The sequence below is a fragment of the Rhagoletis zephyria genome, unplaced genomic scaffold (genome assembly GCF_001687245.7).
Source record: "Rhagoletis zephyria isolate East Lansing unplaced genomic scaffold, Rhagoletis_zephyria_1.1 Rzeph_scaffold_12860, whole genome shotgun sequence".
Lineage (NCBI taxonomy): Eukaryota > Metazoa > Arthropoda > Insecta > Diptera > Tephritidae > Rhagoletis > Rhagoletis zephyria.
Window position 1 is genome coordinate 1 of NW_016169933.1, and position 16,595 is coordinate 16,595.

The following is a 16,595-nucleotide window of genomic DNA, read 5'->3' on the forward strand; positions in this document are numbered from 1 at the left end:
ATATAAAGTAATTAATTCGCAAAAATGCGACACCCAACGAGGACTCGATATCATACATACAAATGAAACGAATTCAAAGAATATAAAGAAAAAATAACAAAATTGAAATATATATGTGTGGTTGTCGCTTGTATGGGTTTGGAGAAATTGTAGGACGTTCAGGAAATGCGTTGCACAAACTAAATGGTGTTTAAAAAGAAGAGGTGCAACACATGCACTGTGAAAAGTATTCGCAAATTGAGTGAATGCGACGGAGGTGGATAAGCTGTAGCTTAATGAAAGCCGGTGAAAGGTGGGAAGGAATAAAATTTCGATAGATTTTAGCGATGCATTGTCCAATGTGTTGCCTTTAAGGTCATCGATCGGCCACGGCTTATCATTGGCTATTTTAGAAGAGGTCTAGCGGAGTCAAACCGCAAGATTTTTGTGGCTGATTCACGTCAGCTCTATCCAGAATGTCCGAGTCGTTGTTGTTGTGATAGCGGCTACTCGGCTTGTCTCTCAAGTTCACCTAAGTGGAGACCCAGAAAGTGTCCCACTCCGAGTGGGTCCGTTCATCAAGACAGGGGCGTTAGTTGAGTGGGATTTAAGAAGCATGCGAAGAGGTGTCGGGAGTCGTGAGGTGACTCTCCGCATGCCGGGCACTTGTTGTAGTTATCTTTCGTAAGTAGGAATTTAGTCTGATGCAGTAGCCAGAGCAAAGTTGGGCTATTGTGGTGAATTCTTCTGCTCAGGGCTGGCAACGAGTCAAATCTTGGACCAGAAACAGACATTTGCTGCACATGTCACAGACGATTACACTCACAATGTCCATGATTTGGCGTCGCCGTGTACATATGTGTGTCCCCATGCAAATGATCCACAGCTCAGAGAGCGAACAAACGACATTCTCTATTGTCGTCGACTTTGAGCTCTTGGGCTTGGTTAATCTTGTAAGAGCGCAAGTCCAAGTACAGACATAAAATTTGCCTAGTTTTAGTCGAGAAAGACTGAATTATTATACAAGTCTGGGGTCTGCTGTCCACTTTTAGGGCGATGTTATCTGCCGATCTTGTGTTTCTTTGACCGATAACAAATGTCCAATTAACCCACCGAGGCGACTCTGGTAACAAAAATTCATTATGAATGAGGCTTAGAAGGAAAGGAACTGAAAGTTTGTCTTTTAACGAATCTGTAGTAAGAATTCTTAACCTACCCATCACAGAATACCAACCTAGCCAGAGCTCAGAGAAGTGAATTTAAAAGTCAACTTGCCAAACGCAGCGGAAATAGTGGACGCTTGGGGATTGAAATGCCTCCTAAATATATGTAGCAGCGGTTAAGGAATATGATTTGGATTAAGATTAATACAAAGATAAAGGTACAGGTGAATAAGTAGATGAAGATAAATATAAAAATAAAGATAACGGCACAGGTGAAGATGAAGGTAAACTTAAGTACCTAGAGGATAAGGATACAGATAAAGTTTAGGAAAAAAAGATAAGAATAAAGACAAAATTAAAAAAAAGATTAAAAGAGTAGATGGTGATGAAAAGAGAGATAGAGAGTGGGATAGAAATAAAGACAAATAGATAATAAAGGCAAAGATGAAACTGAAGATTAAGATAAGCTATGACACCCCACTTTACCTGAACTCAACTCACCTCAAGTGGATTCGAATCACCTAACCTTAACTCACCTCAACTAAGCTCATCTCATCTCAACTAACCTCCATTCACCTCAACTTTAATCATCTCAACTCGCCTCATCTCACCTCACCTTACCTCAGCTCGCATCTTTAGCCAATCTCAAGTCGTCTAAACTTACTTCTGCTCACCTCACTTCCCCCAACTCACCTCAGTCACCAATCAACTCAACCATACTTCACCTCATCTCTGCTCATCTCACACCAACTAACCTCAATTCAACGCACCTTAACTCACTTCACATCAACACAACTCACCTCAACTCAACTCACCTCAGTTCTACTCACCTCAAGTCGCCTCACCTTACTTCAACTAGCATTCACTTAACCGACATCAAGTCGCCTAGACTTACCTCAACTCACCTCACCCCAACTAACCTCACCCCAACTCACCTCAATCACACCAACTCAACCTCGGCTTAGTCTGGCTGCCCTCACCTTACCTTAACTCACCTTATAGCAAATTCCAAATAAAACATTTCTATATTTTTTTTTAAGAAAAAGTGGTAGGTTAGATGTGGATCTTTTTTTTACATCGCGTTTTTTTATTTCAAATCTAATCGATTTAGAAAGTCTTGGCATCTTTCTCATTCTCCTAGTTCTACACTTTGCCCTTTCCTTACGTAAGACACTTTGCAACTTTATTCGCCGTTAAGAAAATTTTTTTTTTTGAGTGTATTTACGTCCATAAAAGTGCGTGGTTACCGCTTCGATGCACATTTTTATGCCATTTACACTGCATCTCTCCATTACCCACTTACCAGTATTTACTTATTTTTGCCACATGCCACACCACCACAGCACACACTTAAGGCTACAGAACAAAAACACTTGCAGCAACTGCGCTTGCGCCTACGTCACCAAGTCTCAGATCAGCGTTTGTGGTGTTAGCGTGTTGTTGTGTACCTGTTCGACATTGCGTTGCATTGAATGCCTTAAAGTTTTTATTTTATTTTTAATTTTTTTCAGCATTTTTACTGGGTGTGTTTCAACGCTGCAGTTGGGCCTTTTTACGAGTAGTGTGGCATTACTAACTTACGTGTATTTCTTCGCATTATTCGTTTCACCTACGCCCACTGACCGACCGACAGATCACCGCAGCGCAAACCGAATCAAAGTGGTGGTGATGCTGGTGCTGGTGTTGGTGTTGGTGGCGTTACTGTCAGTTGCAAGCGTTGCATCGTTGATCCGAGTTGTCGTTTTGTTTGGCTTTATATGTATATCAATTTTTACGCTCAAGTGCTGCGAATCTTTGCTTACGAGTATTTCTTAAATGCCTGTTTGCATTGCAGTGTGCACTGTGTGTGCATTTTTTGTTTTTGTTTTTGATCTTATTGCTGTGTTTACTTTCTTGAGCAACGTCACTGCCTGCCAACATGTAATTATTTTATTTTGCTTGAATTTGGAAATTTTATATGGCATCGTCTGACATGCTCAATTGCCAAATAATAAATAATTAGTCTTTTGTAACGTTGCGAATTCGGCAAAATACAAAATTCGAAATCTTTAAAAGTGCAATGCTGCTGCACATGTGCAAGCGTTAACCGCAAGGCTTTGTATGTTGTGCGCTATTGGCCATAGGGGCGTCAGTATGTTGACGTGATGTTTACTTTAGAGAGTAGCAGGCGGATCAGAAATAAAAAAAGTCATGGCAGAGAAGACAGTTTGACAATGGTTTATAAGAGTGCAGCAAGTGGTTAAAAACTCACTAAAACTTACTTAAAAAAAAAAAACTTGGGAGAGTTATTTTATTGAAAGTATATATATGAACTGGCAGCCGATGTAGTGGATTGGTTAGATATGATACTACTCGCTTATACCAAAGTTTGATCCCTGTTTGGTGAAGTCAAATACATAGTGGTCTTATACGGTATATCACAGAGGCGAAGTAAACTTTTCGTTTTCTTTATTTGTACGACAATACCAAGACGCACGCCGTAAATTGGAAGAAAAACTCAAACTAATTTTTAGCAAAACGGTTTCGCGCCAAACATGGATTTATTACAGCGCAATTCTGGCAACTCCCTTCAAAGTTCTTTACTGTCTTTCGAAAGACTAAATGAAAGATCTGCCAACGGGGAGGTCTTAGCGTTATGCTGTTCGTCTTTTAGCAATACTTTTTTTTTTAATTACAAAACAAAAAGAAAACAATTAAAAAATTTTAATAAAATCCTAAAAATTAAATTAAATAAAAAACCTTATTTTTTCTTTTTAAAACAATTAAATCTAAAAAATTAAGAGAAAATAAAAGAATAATAACCTAAATTTAAAAAAAAAAACTAAAATAAATTTCTAGAGCGAATGATATTTAAAAAAAAAATATTTTTCCTTTTTAAACAATAAAATCTAAAAATTAAAAAAAAAATTATTAAAAAAATGAGTTCGTTAAAATTAAATGAACTTTAAAAAAAAATATTCTTTTTAAAATAATGATGACCAAGCCAATAAAGAAAATTAAGTTTAGCAAAAAAATTTATTAGAAAGGAAAAGAAATACAATTAGTTTGTAAAAATAAATCATATATATTCCCTTTTTAAAACTTAAAAAATTGACTAAAAAACCGGAAAAAAAATTCATAAAAAGCAAGTTGCTAAAAATTAAATGAAATTTGAAATGCTGAGGGTCCGTTTGCTTCGCAGTTCGTATGACACGTTTATTATTTAAAAAAAAATACAAGTTACACAAAAAATAAGAACTTTTAGCTTTGAGTTGTTTATGAGTTTGGACTGTCCGAAGCAATATCGGACGAGAAGCGCACTCGTCAAAGGCCCGCAGCTAATTAAAAATTCACAGTAAAAGCTCGAGTATTTATAAGAATCACAAATGTCAATGCAATGCACAGGGTCGTAGGGCTGGATATAAATACAGAGTTGCAAAATAATGTAAAATTTAAATACATGAAATGAATACACAGAGTTGCATTACAAAATATAAATACATGTTTACACAAATAAACTATTAATGAAAGAGGGCCGCTGCAAATTCTAAAAATATTCTCTTCTTAAAACAATAACAACCAAGCCATTAAAGAAAATTAAATGCAGAAAAAAAGTTAAATTAAAAAAGGAAAGAAATACATAAAATTAGTTTTTAAAATGAAAAAAACATATATTCTCTTTAAAAAAAAATGAAAAATTACATAAAAAAAAAGTTTAGATAAAAAGAAAACTCCGCTGCGCCAGGACTCGAACTCAGAACTCTCGGTTAGCACGCATGGGCTTAGCCCACTTGACCATCGCGACAGTTGGAGTGACTCAAGCTAAATGGTATACAACTGCTTTCTCTCAAATAGCATTTCGCCACGAGTAGTATGAGAGAGCTTTTTTCTAAGACTTTTGTGCTAGAATACCAAAAGTCTTCGAANGTTGGAGTGACTCAAGCTAAATGGTATACAACTGCTTTCTCTCAAATAGCTTTTCGCCACGAGTAGTATGAGAGAGCTTTTTTCTAAGACTTTTGTGCTAGAATACCAAAAGTTCGAAGACTTTACCTTGCCAGCTGTCTTTCATTTGTCTTACGAAAGACTTCACTATCTTAGCCAGAATTGCCCTGTTAATGTTGGGCAATGAATGTGTGTATGTATGTGTGTATGCTGAACGATTTTGTTCGAAGAAACAATAAAAAAGTTACTCATACGCCGCGACAACTGAGTTACTTAATACCAGAAAAAAAAAATCAAAAGGGAACTATTGGGTCCAATCACAGGCCTAGTGATTTTCAGAGGCTCTTCGGTCGGCCACTTTTTTACCATCAACAGAGTTTTGCAGAGACCAACACAAACGGAGGTGAGACGAGTAAAGATCCAATCTGTACTGTGGATGCATTAAGACTTCCCAACCAAGTTACGGCCATTTCTCTCGGCCAATTATGATTATTCAACCGATCGATTTGTGCAAAGTAGAGACCCCAGTTAACTAATTAATAAGGAAATAAATTTGTGTACACAATTTAATATGAATTGAACACTGTATGTTTTATGATACTTTTTATTTCCACTGACACTGACAGCTTCAATGCAGTAAAAGAGCTGTAAATCAAATATTTGGGCCTACGTTGAAGGAGTGCAGTATTTTTTTTGTAAATAAAATAATTATTTGCTTTCCTTGCTGATAGCTTCTTACTGTTATGACGTGACAGAGGATCAAAGGATTGCGTGTAAACAATAAGCAAACAAAAAATGCTTGAAGCGTAGGCATTGACGTTTTGCGGTAAATTTAAGCAGAGAAAGCATTGCTGACCCAAATTTTTCAAACATGCAAAAAGTTAAACTATAAAATGAAACCTAAATAGAGAATGAAATGAGTTTAAATAAAATAAAGTAATATAAAACCAAGCATTTGGCTAGACAACGTAAACAGCCAAAAATCTTAATGGGTTGGACAGCCTAAAGAGATACAGGCTTATGAATAACCCTTTCGACCCCAATGTCTACTGTAAGCAACTTTTCATGTTTACGGGCTTACCACCGGTGTTCTATTTATTTGTATTTAATCAAACGTAATGATAACTGTAGTCACATGTGTTCGCATAAAGAATGCTCAAAAAGTAACTAATTTGTTTAAACACTTAGCGCAGATATTTGCAAGAAACTGCATCAACATTGGCGAAAAAATCTGGTTTGGGCTCAGGAAGACGTTGTGAAAAATATTATTTTCTCAATAATTATGGCAAAAATGATCTTCATTTTGATGTATTTTGGAAGCATTTCCATTGTCCCCAAACCAAATTTGACAAGGGATGACGGGAATTCGTTCCAAAATACATCATACACCCACCCTGTCGGAAACAACAGTATCCAAAAAGGAACGATCTTCATCCTCTTGGAAAAGTTTGTTGTTTGGATTATTTCCTTAATTCCTTATATCTAAAATTTGCGATACTTCTATAATGGCAATTGTAAAATTAGAAGAACTACTTATAGTCCTTATTGTTTTGGGGTCGAAAAGGTTAAATTACTTTTAGAAAAACTATGGCTTCTTATAGGGTGTCCTCACAGTGCATTGAGGACTGAGAGGGTATCTGCATAAGTAAGATATCTGGTCAAATGATCTTCGTCGCTTTTGTGACTCAGAAAGATACCGCCAGTGAGAACATTTGGTGGCGCCAATACACGCTTTTGTTTTGCTTAATGCTCTCACCGTCTAGGACTGTTCAATTCTGAAAAAAACCCTCGTTTTTTATTTTGAAATCAAAAAGTATTCAGAGGTCTCTCAAAGTTTCCGATGTATTTTTCTTGAAAGAAAAATAACTTTTCTTAGAAAAGGTATGGATTCGTCAAAATCAAAAAAAAAAACCTAGTTTCTCTTCAGGACACTTCCAATAACCATACTCAATTTTTTATTGGTCACCCCATTACATGTTTGGAGTTTTTAGGGGACTTATAAAATATTACTATTACGTTACTATTAAAAAATTATTAAATAAACCATTCGGTATTATTATTAGAAGTCTCCTGAAGAGAAACAAAATTTTCCTATCAAAAATATTGATTTTGAAGAATTCTATATCACTTCTACGTAAAATTTTTTATTTGTTTCCATAAAAAATAAATGGAAAATATTGAGCGCTTTGAATGGCCTCAACATTTTTTTGATTTTAAAATAAAAAAAGACAGGGTGTATTTTTCGGTGCAGAACAATCCTATGAAATAAGAGCATTTAAATTCCGACTTTGCTTTTTGTTTTTACCACCCTAATATACATATGTATGCCTTTTTCCAATTGTTCGGCACAAATTCTTAGTCATCGCTTAGCAAAGTACCAGCAAATGATTATTCATGCGACAATAATCCTCCAAATTTTCGGATTTCCGCCAACACTTGCAACAAGTAAACAAATGAAAATCGCATTATGTAATAAAAAAAAGCTTATTTAGTCTCAGCCGACAGCGGTAATAAAATGTTGCTAGAACTAGCAACGTGACAATTGACAACCAGCAACATTTGTTGCTAGGCACCGCAAAGTATTTATGGCCATGCAGCATAACAAATTGTTAAAGATGTATGTAGGTGTGTGTGTGTTCCGCTTGCACACATGTACGATTATATTTGTGTATGACCTTAAGCCGAAATAAATTGCACACACGGCCAACAGACCCCCGACCAACACCCGCATCTAATGTTTATAAACATTTTTACGCCACTTATTACATTCTGTTGCAGTTATAATGGATGCCACGTAACATGAAAATAAAAACAAAAAAAGCTAAACATGCAAAAAATAGCCGATATTTGCCACAGTCACCGTAGCCAGTAACTAGACGGACGCAGCTAGTAAGTGTTGCAAGTGTTGTACGAATATGTTGCCTACAAAATGTTCGAGTGCAAGGATGAGAAGAGCGGTGAAAAGGGGGTGGGTGAGTGAGCGCATGGCCCGAAACTAAGTTTAAGAGGTGTGTGTACTCATTGTTGTCGTACAAGCAAAAACAAGCGACAGCGACAATGCCAACAACAACAAAAACCACGATTGAAATAGTTGGATCAACAACAGCAGCAACTAAACAGCAATATTAACAACAACACCAACAAAATGCTGTGTTATTCTTTTGCTGGTAACATTTTTGCCAACTCCTTCGCTGCTCATATGCATATAGATATATATATGCAGTTTGTGTGCGAGTGTGCAACCTCTTTATGTGCGTCTTCATAGTCTAACAAATGACAACAGCAAAATCTATTGTACTACAACTCGTGTCGTTTACCAGTTGTCAGCTTGTTGCTATTGTTATTCTTACTAGATATTGTGGTTGTTGTTGTTGTTGTTGGCTTACTTACCGTACGTACTTATATTGCCGTTTTATTGTTGCTATATGCTGCTGCTGCTGCTGTCATTCCATCCACCGCCATCGTCGCTCGCAGCTTAACTTACCTTGCTCGCCAGCTTCTTAGTGCTGTATAACTATTGTTGCAACATTATGTTGCACACAATTATGCGCTCATATATGTAAATTTGCAGCAGCGCATTGCCTGTAACACGGTGTTTGGTGGCTGTGGCTGGTGGCAAAGCAGACGTAAATATAAATGGCTTGCATATTTGGCTTTTTGCTGCATTTGCATAACTTTTTGTTTGTCTGCGAAGTTTTCTGTTGTCGGGCATTTTTCGTTGCTCTTTTATTTTTGTGTTTTATAATTGTGCTACAGGTTGATGTTTACAGCAAGATATGTACATACATATGTACCTGTAATTGACTAGTGTTTGATGGGTAAACATTATTTAGAAACCACAGTCGTTTGACTCTGGAAAGTGTTTGGCCTTGAAAAATTCATAAACTCATTTTGTTAGTAAAGGTACACTAACGCTTTAACTTTATCTCGTTTTTGTAGAAAACGACGCTTTTTTATTATAGCTACTCTCACAAAATGGTTAAAAAGGATTTCTCCTTAGCTAAGTCCTTCAGATTATTAAGTTTAAACTCTTTTTTACTAAAGACGATGGAGAAAATTATTGCCAGCAAAATCAGATCAAACACACTGAAAGTCAGGCCGCTACACTGTAGCCAACTCGCGCACAGTAAAAAACATCTGCGGAGACAGCGCTGTATCAGCTAACTACAGAAATCCAAAGTTTGTTTGATACACATATGAGCAAATCTTTTCTCGGCAGAAGAAAACCAACGTTAAAGCATTCTTTTTGCATTTATTTCAATCAATGGAGTTCCGGAAATAAGTACAATATAAAGAAAATCAAGTATTTGAACAATTTTAGCCCTAAAATATTTATTTAGGCGAAGAAGTGCTGAAATTACTAATTTTTTCATTTTCACTTGAAAAAATCTCAATGGTCTCTTTTTTAAATAACTTTGGGATGTTTTCAAGTAGAATGTTCATATTAGAAAAAATATAAGTTGGCATCGGACACAAAATATATGTGCAGCTTCAAGTGTGTGCCCCAAACTACAAAAAAATGCCAGCATGCAGAATATCTGTCACAGCTTTTTTGTAATTTTTTAAATTAAACGATTTTTTAGTTTAAAAGGTGTAAGATACTTCAAAGTGGCAACATTAAACGGCGTAAATGTTGTTCTTGCCAAAACGAATAAATCAGGAGTAATAAAACTAGTGTGCCATCAAATGAAAAAAAATTAAATTGATTATAAGATGATAGTGATTTGCAAAAAGAAAATTCCAAATTTATAATTTTTATTGGCGCACTCGAAATTGATTCTGAAGTTCTTATAAATATGAAGAAATTACTGTATATACTATTGAACCCGTTTGGTGTTAAAATGCCAAAATTTAACTTAACTTTATAAATAGGTAAACTCCTATTCAAAAGCCCCAAAAAATATTCCTAATAATTCATCTAACCCATTTATGAGTGATGAGAGGTTTTGATGGTGCCAGTTTTAACTTCATTAAATTTCAAATCACTCTGTACCACTAAAAAGTTCTAACTTCAAAAAATAAAACCTTATTGCACATCTATGTATATAGAATGCCAGTTCTTTAATTTGACTTCTCATTTTAAAAATTCGGTGCACATCTGATGACCTTCAAAAACTCCTTCATAACACCCTTCCGTTTGACACTAATATTTCGAAATTTCATGTAGCTTGTGTATAAGTAAAACAACTTGTCGACTTTTCAAACAGGTGGCAACCCCTAGTTGAATTAGATTTTTTAAGCACATAATCATCTTTTGAAAATCCATTGAACTTACTAAATACTTGCAATTTAATTTTTTCTACTGGTGGCAACCCTGTTCTGATACCCTAAAAAAGTTCTAAAAGTTCAACTTAAAGATTTCTTAACATTTGTTTGTACCCCTGTTTTAAAATTTCATGTAACTTGTTTTTAACTAAAGTAAATACGACTTTCAAAACAGGCGGCAACTCCTTAAAACTTATTCTCCAACTAAAATCTCCCTAAATATCTTTCGTCTAGCATTGTTATATATATTTCAAGTAACTGATGAACCAAGTTGCAATTTATTTTTTAAACACGTGGCAACCATCCTAAATATAGTTCCGAAATAAAGAGTTTTAAACCCATTTCCATTGATAACCATCTTTTAGTAATTCACTTAGCTTATTAAATAATTGCAATTTAACCTTTTAAATTGGGGACAACCCTCGAAAGCCTCAAATATATTATAAATTGTCAATTTAAAAATTTCTTAAACTCTTTCATTTGACATCCATTTTTAATATTTCATATAACTTGGGTATAAAAAAATTTAATTCGACTTCTAAAATATGTAGGTTGCCACCCTCTTCAAAACATTTCCAAACTACGACCTTCTTAAACTTCTTTTGTCTGACACTCATATAGTGATACCTTATTTGGATTCTTTTATTTAAAATTGAATTCGATTTTTTAAACATGTGTCAACGCTCCTACACGTAGTTAAGATATAAAGCATTTTCAAAACGGATGTCGGATGATCACCAAATTATAACAATTGATTTAACTTTTTAAATAATTTGAGTAAACATGTTAGCTGAATGTTTATGGTGCTACGGGACGTATACGTTATCTACACAACTACGGGTATATGAGTACGAGTTGTTATTTTGGCTTTTTTTTAAGTAAATATATCTTTTTTAAGTTTCAATTTAAATGCAATTTTGTGATGGAATTTTTTTCTTTATGCAAAATTCAAGATACTGCATTTTAAGAGATAGGTGTGCCACCATTTTCAACCAAAAACACGTTTTTGTAGAAAAATTTAACAACTCGTGAGACTTGCTCATATGTTCGATATATGCAGAAAGAGCTTTCGATAACACCACACAACAGGTGGGGGTGGTCAGACAATTCAGAAAAAAGGCGTACAAGTATTTATTTCCAGGTGGATAGAAGCGCTGCTACGAAAACCTCATGGAAGAAATACGTGATAACATCCAGGCTATGAAAACAGTAACGGTAAGCAAATGTCTTGCAGGAAAATATTGGGGTTGCAGCCCTCGGATTCTTAGATGGATAAAGTCAGGCACATGATAACTTATGAAGGCGGTGGACTGCGGCACTACGGTCAACCTAGCGACTGTGTGGCGCTCACTCACAAGACTAAATACAACGTCTTGTATGTGTAATACACACATCTGCGATCCCTAATTTTGTACACGCAATCAGTCTATTTGCAGAGATCAGTCTTCAGCGGAAGTAATGTAATAAAATCATTATAATGCTAAGGCATAGTCAGGGATCTTGTTAGCCTTGAAATCAAGTCTGCAATGGTCTTTCACCTCTGGATGCTGGGCCACAACAGCATAGAAGGTAATGAGGAGGCAGACCTGCTTACCAGGAAGGCGGCAGTAAGCACACCGATAGGCCCCGAGCCCTTTTTTGTGGTAGAACTACACACCATTACAGAAGAGCTTAGGAGAGAAGACAGAACTAGTAGAAAGTGGGTCTGGAGCCAAGCCATTGGGCTGCGACAGGCAATAAAGCTACTGGGAGTATACAATAAGAAATGATGTGAGAAAGTTACCAGCCTCCAAAACCAAGAATTCTAACAAGAATCTTAACAGGTGAAGAAGCACAACAGCCAACGCTAGCCCTATACCGCGCTCTTTATAGTAATTCCGATAAAAGAGAGTATATAAGCCCACTGGCAACTTACCCTGAGGATCCCGTCAAGTATTCTGCCACCACAGTTCAGCCCTAAGAGTACAACTCTACAACAAGCTTTTCAGGCTTTTGGCGCTTTTCAGGCTTTTAGAAACGAAATTCAGCTACTCCTTAAAGCCTGAAAAGCGCTGAACGCCTGAAAAGCTTGTTGTGGAGTTGTACTCTAAGTAATGATATATTTTGTATGTTAGGTTATGCTGGCTGACCATAAGAGGTCCCACCTAGGCAAGTATAACGTCTATAGCGTTCCCAGATACATTTAGTTACGACCCATGAATCAGTGCTTTCACGCAATGTTAAAGAAAATTGCCGTTCGTTTGGTGAATTTTAATGGACACTTTGGTCCTTTTTCGATAGCTGTACCTTGCGGGTTAACGCGAGTCTTTGCCTGCTGAAGGATGGACACTCTCAAATTATATGTTTCCTCGTGATAGTTACATTGCCCTACCAATCCTACCCAATATAGGTGGACGGTCTTAGAAACTGCTAGCCTCCTTACAGTCTGCGAGGGTAATCGAATTGGTTTTATTAGAAAATAGAGGCTTAATCACCGCCTGACTATGTATGTATGTAAATTTTTATAGCTCGCTTGGTGGTTAATTTCATACAATGCAGAGACCTCAGTTGGATAGCTACTGCAATGATCTGGTATCTGAAAAGACCTATGCATTTCCGGTTTATTGCAGTATACTGCAGCCCCTACTTCTTTGTAAATTGTAGAACTGCCTATGCAGATGTACCTTGTATATTGTGGCTTCTAGAGACCTTTCGAAACTCAGATGCGAGGTCACGTAGTCTATTCGCCCTGATAAGGATGCCGCTATACTGCTGTGGCCGTACGTTCTGATTCCATGCTGCACTGCGGAGCAAAGCCTCGCGGCAGTTGTGAAACCTACATATATTAGGTATGTGTGTATGTACTTACTTTTTAAATGTCGAATTGATTTATTGTATTTATACTTTCGAGAATCTCTGCATGTGGCGATAATATTAAAAATAGCAATAATGCAATTAACGGACTCGAATTTGCATGAAAACATCTGAACATTGAACTTAAATAGGTACATATGTATATTAGGGTGGTCCTTCAAAAAAAAATCAAATGAGCGCTTTTTCCGTCTCACGCCTTCAATCGGTATACCACGGTCACAGATATCACATACAAATTTTGGTCCCGATTGGAGACGGTTAAGACGTGTCGCACAGGGGACAAAGTTCAGATTCCTCTATAGAGACTTAAAAAATTAAAAATTGATTTTTTTGGCAACTCATACCCGAAATCGATGCTACCGTAGTCAACGATTCAGACTACCCTATGAAGACGTCTTAACCGACTTCAATTGGGACCAACATTTTTACGTGAGATCTACGACTATAGGAAATCTGATATAAAAATTTGCTTACTATCATTAAGGATCACCTTAATGTATATACATACATATGTAAATTATTATACAGCGGGTGCTATCAATGAGTGCTGATAAACCGTGAACAATTGATTACCTTAAGTATTAAAATTAAGTACAAAAAAAGTTCAAATTTAAGGCAAATAAAGAGAGAGAGAGAGAGAGGGAAAGATATAAGAAGAATATCGTAGAAAAAATTTATATACATACATACAGTGTTGCCGTTGAGAATTTTCAGAAAGTCGCAAAAAAGGTGTCATTTACGAAAAAAAGTTATAAAGTCTTTTCGCTGCTAGAACGTTCTGCTGCTGAATTTAAATAGAAAAATAGCGGCATAAGCTTTGCGCAAAACAGATTTGCAAACATGCACAGAAATCTGGAACTCGATCTTTAAATGTTTTAAGCGATTAATTTTTTGGTACTTACAGTAGGAAATATTTTTGAGTAGCATGGCTCTGTTAACATTTCCGAAAAAAATATCTGAGAAGGGGCAAAAGTCGCACATAATTTTGGAATAGGGTAAACAAATCAAAATGTTTGAAAAAGTCGGGTCAAATAGTATTGGCTCTTAAAAAGGGTGAAGTTTCCCCTTTAGTCGCACAACGGCAACACTGCATATATACATACATATGTACCAACTGCAAAACATATGCTTGCAACAATGTTGTCAGATTCACAGTTTTTACTGTAAATTACAGCTTTTTAGATTAGCACAAAGTTTTTTTTTTTTTGAAATTCCCGATTTTAACGAATAACTTAAAATTTCTCATTCGTTTTTTTTTTGGTAAGTTAATTTTTTAGGTAAAAGAGGACGATGGAGGGAGCAGAGCACAGTGGTTCAAAATTGTAATTTATTATTCATAATTCACTGGCACCTTCACTTTTCAATCAATTTGATTTGACCAGTTGAGCCCGGTTTTTGAATTGTTTTTTTAGAAAATATTAAATTTTTTTAGTGTAAAGTGAAAAAAAACGATTCTCCGGTTGCAGTTAATAAATGTTACATAACAAAAACTAGTTGAAAATAATTGTACCGTTCCCTCTACATGAAAAGAAATTCACAAAAAATTTGAAATTTTATAAAAGCAAAATGTTTACTAAAATTAAAATTTTTCCTTTGAGTTTTTAGAAAAATGTTGGGTATTATAGTGGATATAAATAATATGTTAGCGAAGAAAATATTTTTAATCAAGGCGAATTCTTAGCCACTCGAAACTTGCATTTTACTATACTTAATTATCTAATTAATTTAATGATCTATAAAACTGCATACTCAAAGTGTTTTTAAAAACTGAAAAAATTATATTGTGAATAAATTTGGTAAAGTTTTTTTATAATATTTAAAATTTTTCTCGTGAAATATTTTTCGTTTTGGGGAAACCCTATAATTTTTTTGAAGTGGTTTTTATAATGTAGCATTCATTAACGCATTCAAAATTGCTACTTTTTCTGCATTTTGCACTAAAAAATTTTATATAAAAAATAAAAATTGCAAAATCGGGTTCAACTGGTTCTTTGCTAATTTTTTAAGCTTTCATTGAAAAAAAAANTATAAAAAATAAAAATTGCAAAATCGGGTTCAACTGGTTCTTTGCTAATTTTTTAAGCTTTCATTGAAAAAAAAAATTATCAGATTGGTGTAAAAAATGAAGGCAGGCCACTCTGCAGTATTTCCTCATTTCAAAGAAAGGGTTTCAGCTGTCCTTTGCATTCCATCTGCCACAGAAAATGTGGAAAGAATATTTCCCCAAATCAATTTCTATAAAACTCAAAACAAACTAGAAATTCTCTTTGGTATTTTAAGAGCTAAGAATTTCTTTAAAAAATGCTTCGGGAGGTAATAAATTTGAGCTATCGAATCAAATGTTCAAAAAAAAAAACAAAGCGGCTTACGGAAAATTATGAAAATGAATTTTATTAAAATCAAATGTGATGTAAATTTTCCATTTTTTAAAGCCAATTTTTGTTTGGTCTTCGTTTTTAAAGGTTGCAGTTTTTCGGTCTACAATTAATTAGTTGTTTTTGCCGGAAACTTAAGAGTTAAAAAAAAAAATGGCAACACTGGCTTGCAATAAAAAAATTAACGCGTTCATGGAGACAAGTGCTTCCCAAAGCCGCTCATATCAGCTCAATTCGTTTTTTTTTTTTTTTTGTTTGCTTCTTGCTCTTGATCATCAGCTATTTAGAGCAGCGCGAGCTTGCAATTGAGTGCCAGTGTCAGTTGCTTATTTAGTCAGTACTCAACGTTTGACAAGTGCAGAGCGCAAAATCTCGAAGTTTTCTACTAAAAACGAGCACACCTATAAAAAAAAAATGTCCAGAATTGTGAGGAAATTAATTAGCACCAACAATGCGGCCAAACCAGTAGCGCCATATAAGTATGCAAATACGATTTTATAAAAACAAAAAGCAGCGTAATGAGCCGTTAAAGAACTACAAGCGAACATTAAGAATAAATTGACACTTGTCAAAATAAGCCATTAAAATTATTAGTCTTCCAGGCCAGCCAGTGGCCACCAACCAACATTCAGCTTTTATGCTACGCCTTTCCTTGTGTATATATGTATCTATAGTATTCTATATAAGTAAATGTATGTATGCATTTTTATATTCCAGTCAAGCTGTCGTTGCTGATCGTACTGTCTATGTATCCGGCTGTTTGGGCTTGGACAAAGACACTATTAAACTGGTGCCTGGCGGTGTAGAGCAGCAAACCGAGGCGGCCTTGAAAAACTTGGTTGCCACTCTGGAGGCCGCCGGCTCTGGCGTTGACAAAGTGATCAAAAATACAATTTATGTAAAGGATCTAAATGACTTTGGTGTGGTCAATGAGGTTTACAAGAGAGGTGAGTGGCTTCCATGGTATTGGTTTTTATTTTTTTTGCATTTGTTGTTATACCCGAGCGCACTTGTGCACAAGGGTATTATAACTTTG

The 16,595-nt window shown here is 35.5% G+C and overlaps 1 protein-coding gene across 1 annotated transcript; it reads left to right on the top strand.

Moving 5' to 3' along the window:
• Nucleotides 1-15,810: 15,810 nt before the first annotated feature.
• Nucleotides 15,811-16,549, top strand: UK114 (reactive intermediate imine deaminase A homolog UK114; the record flags this gene model as incomplete). The annotated part of the gene is made up of 2 exons (XM_017634153.1): nt 15,811-16,038; nt 16,277-16,549. Coding segments are annotated over exons 1-2 (338 nt in total), but the record flags the coding sequence as incomplete, so codon positions are not given.
• Between the last annotated feature and the right edge of the window lie 46 nt (nt 16,550-16,595).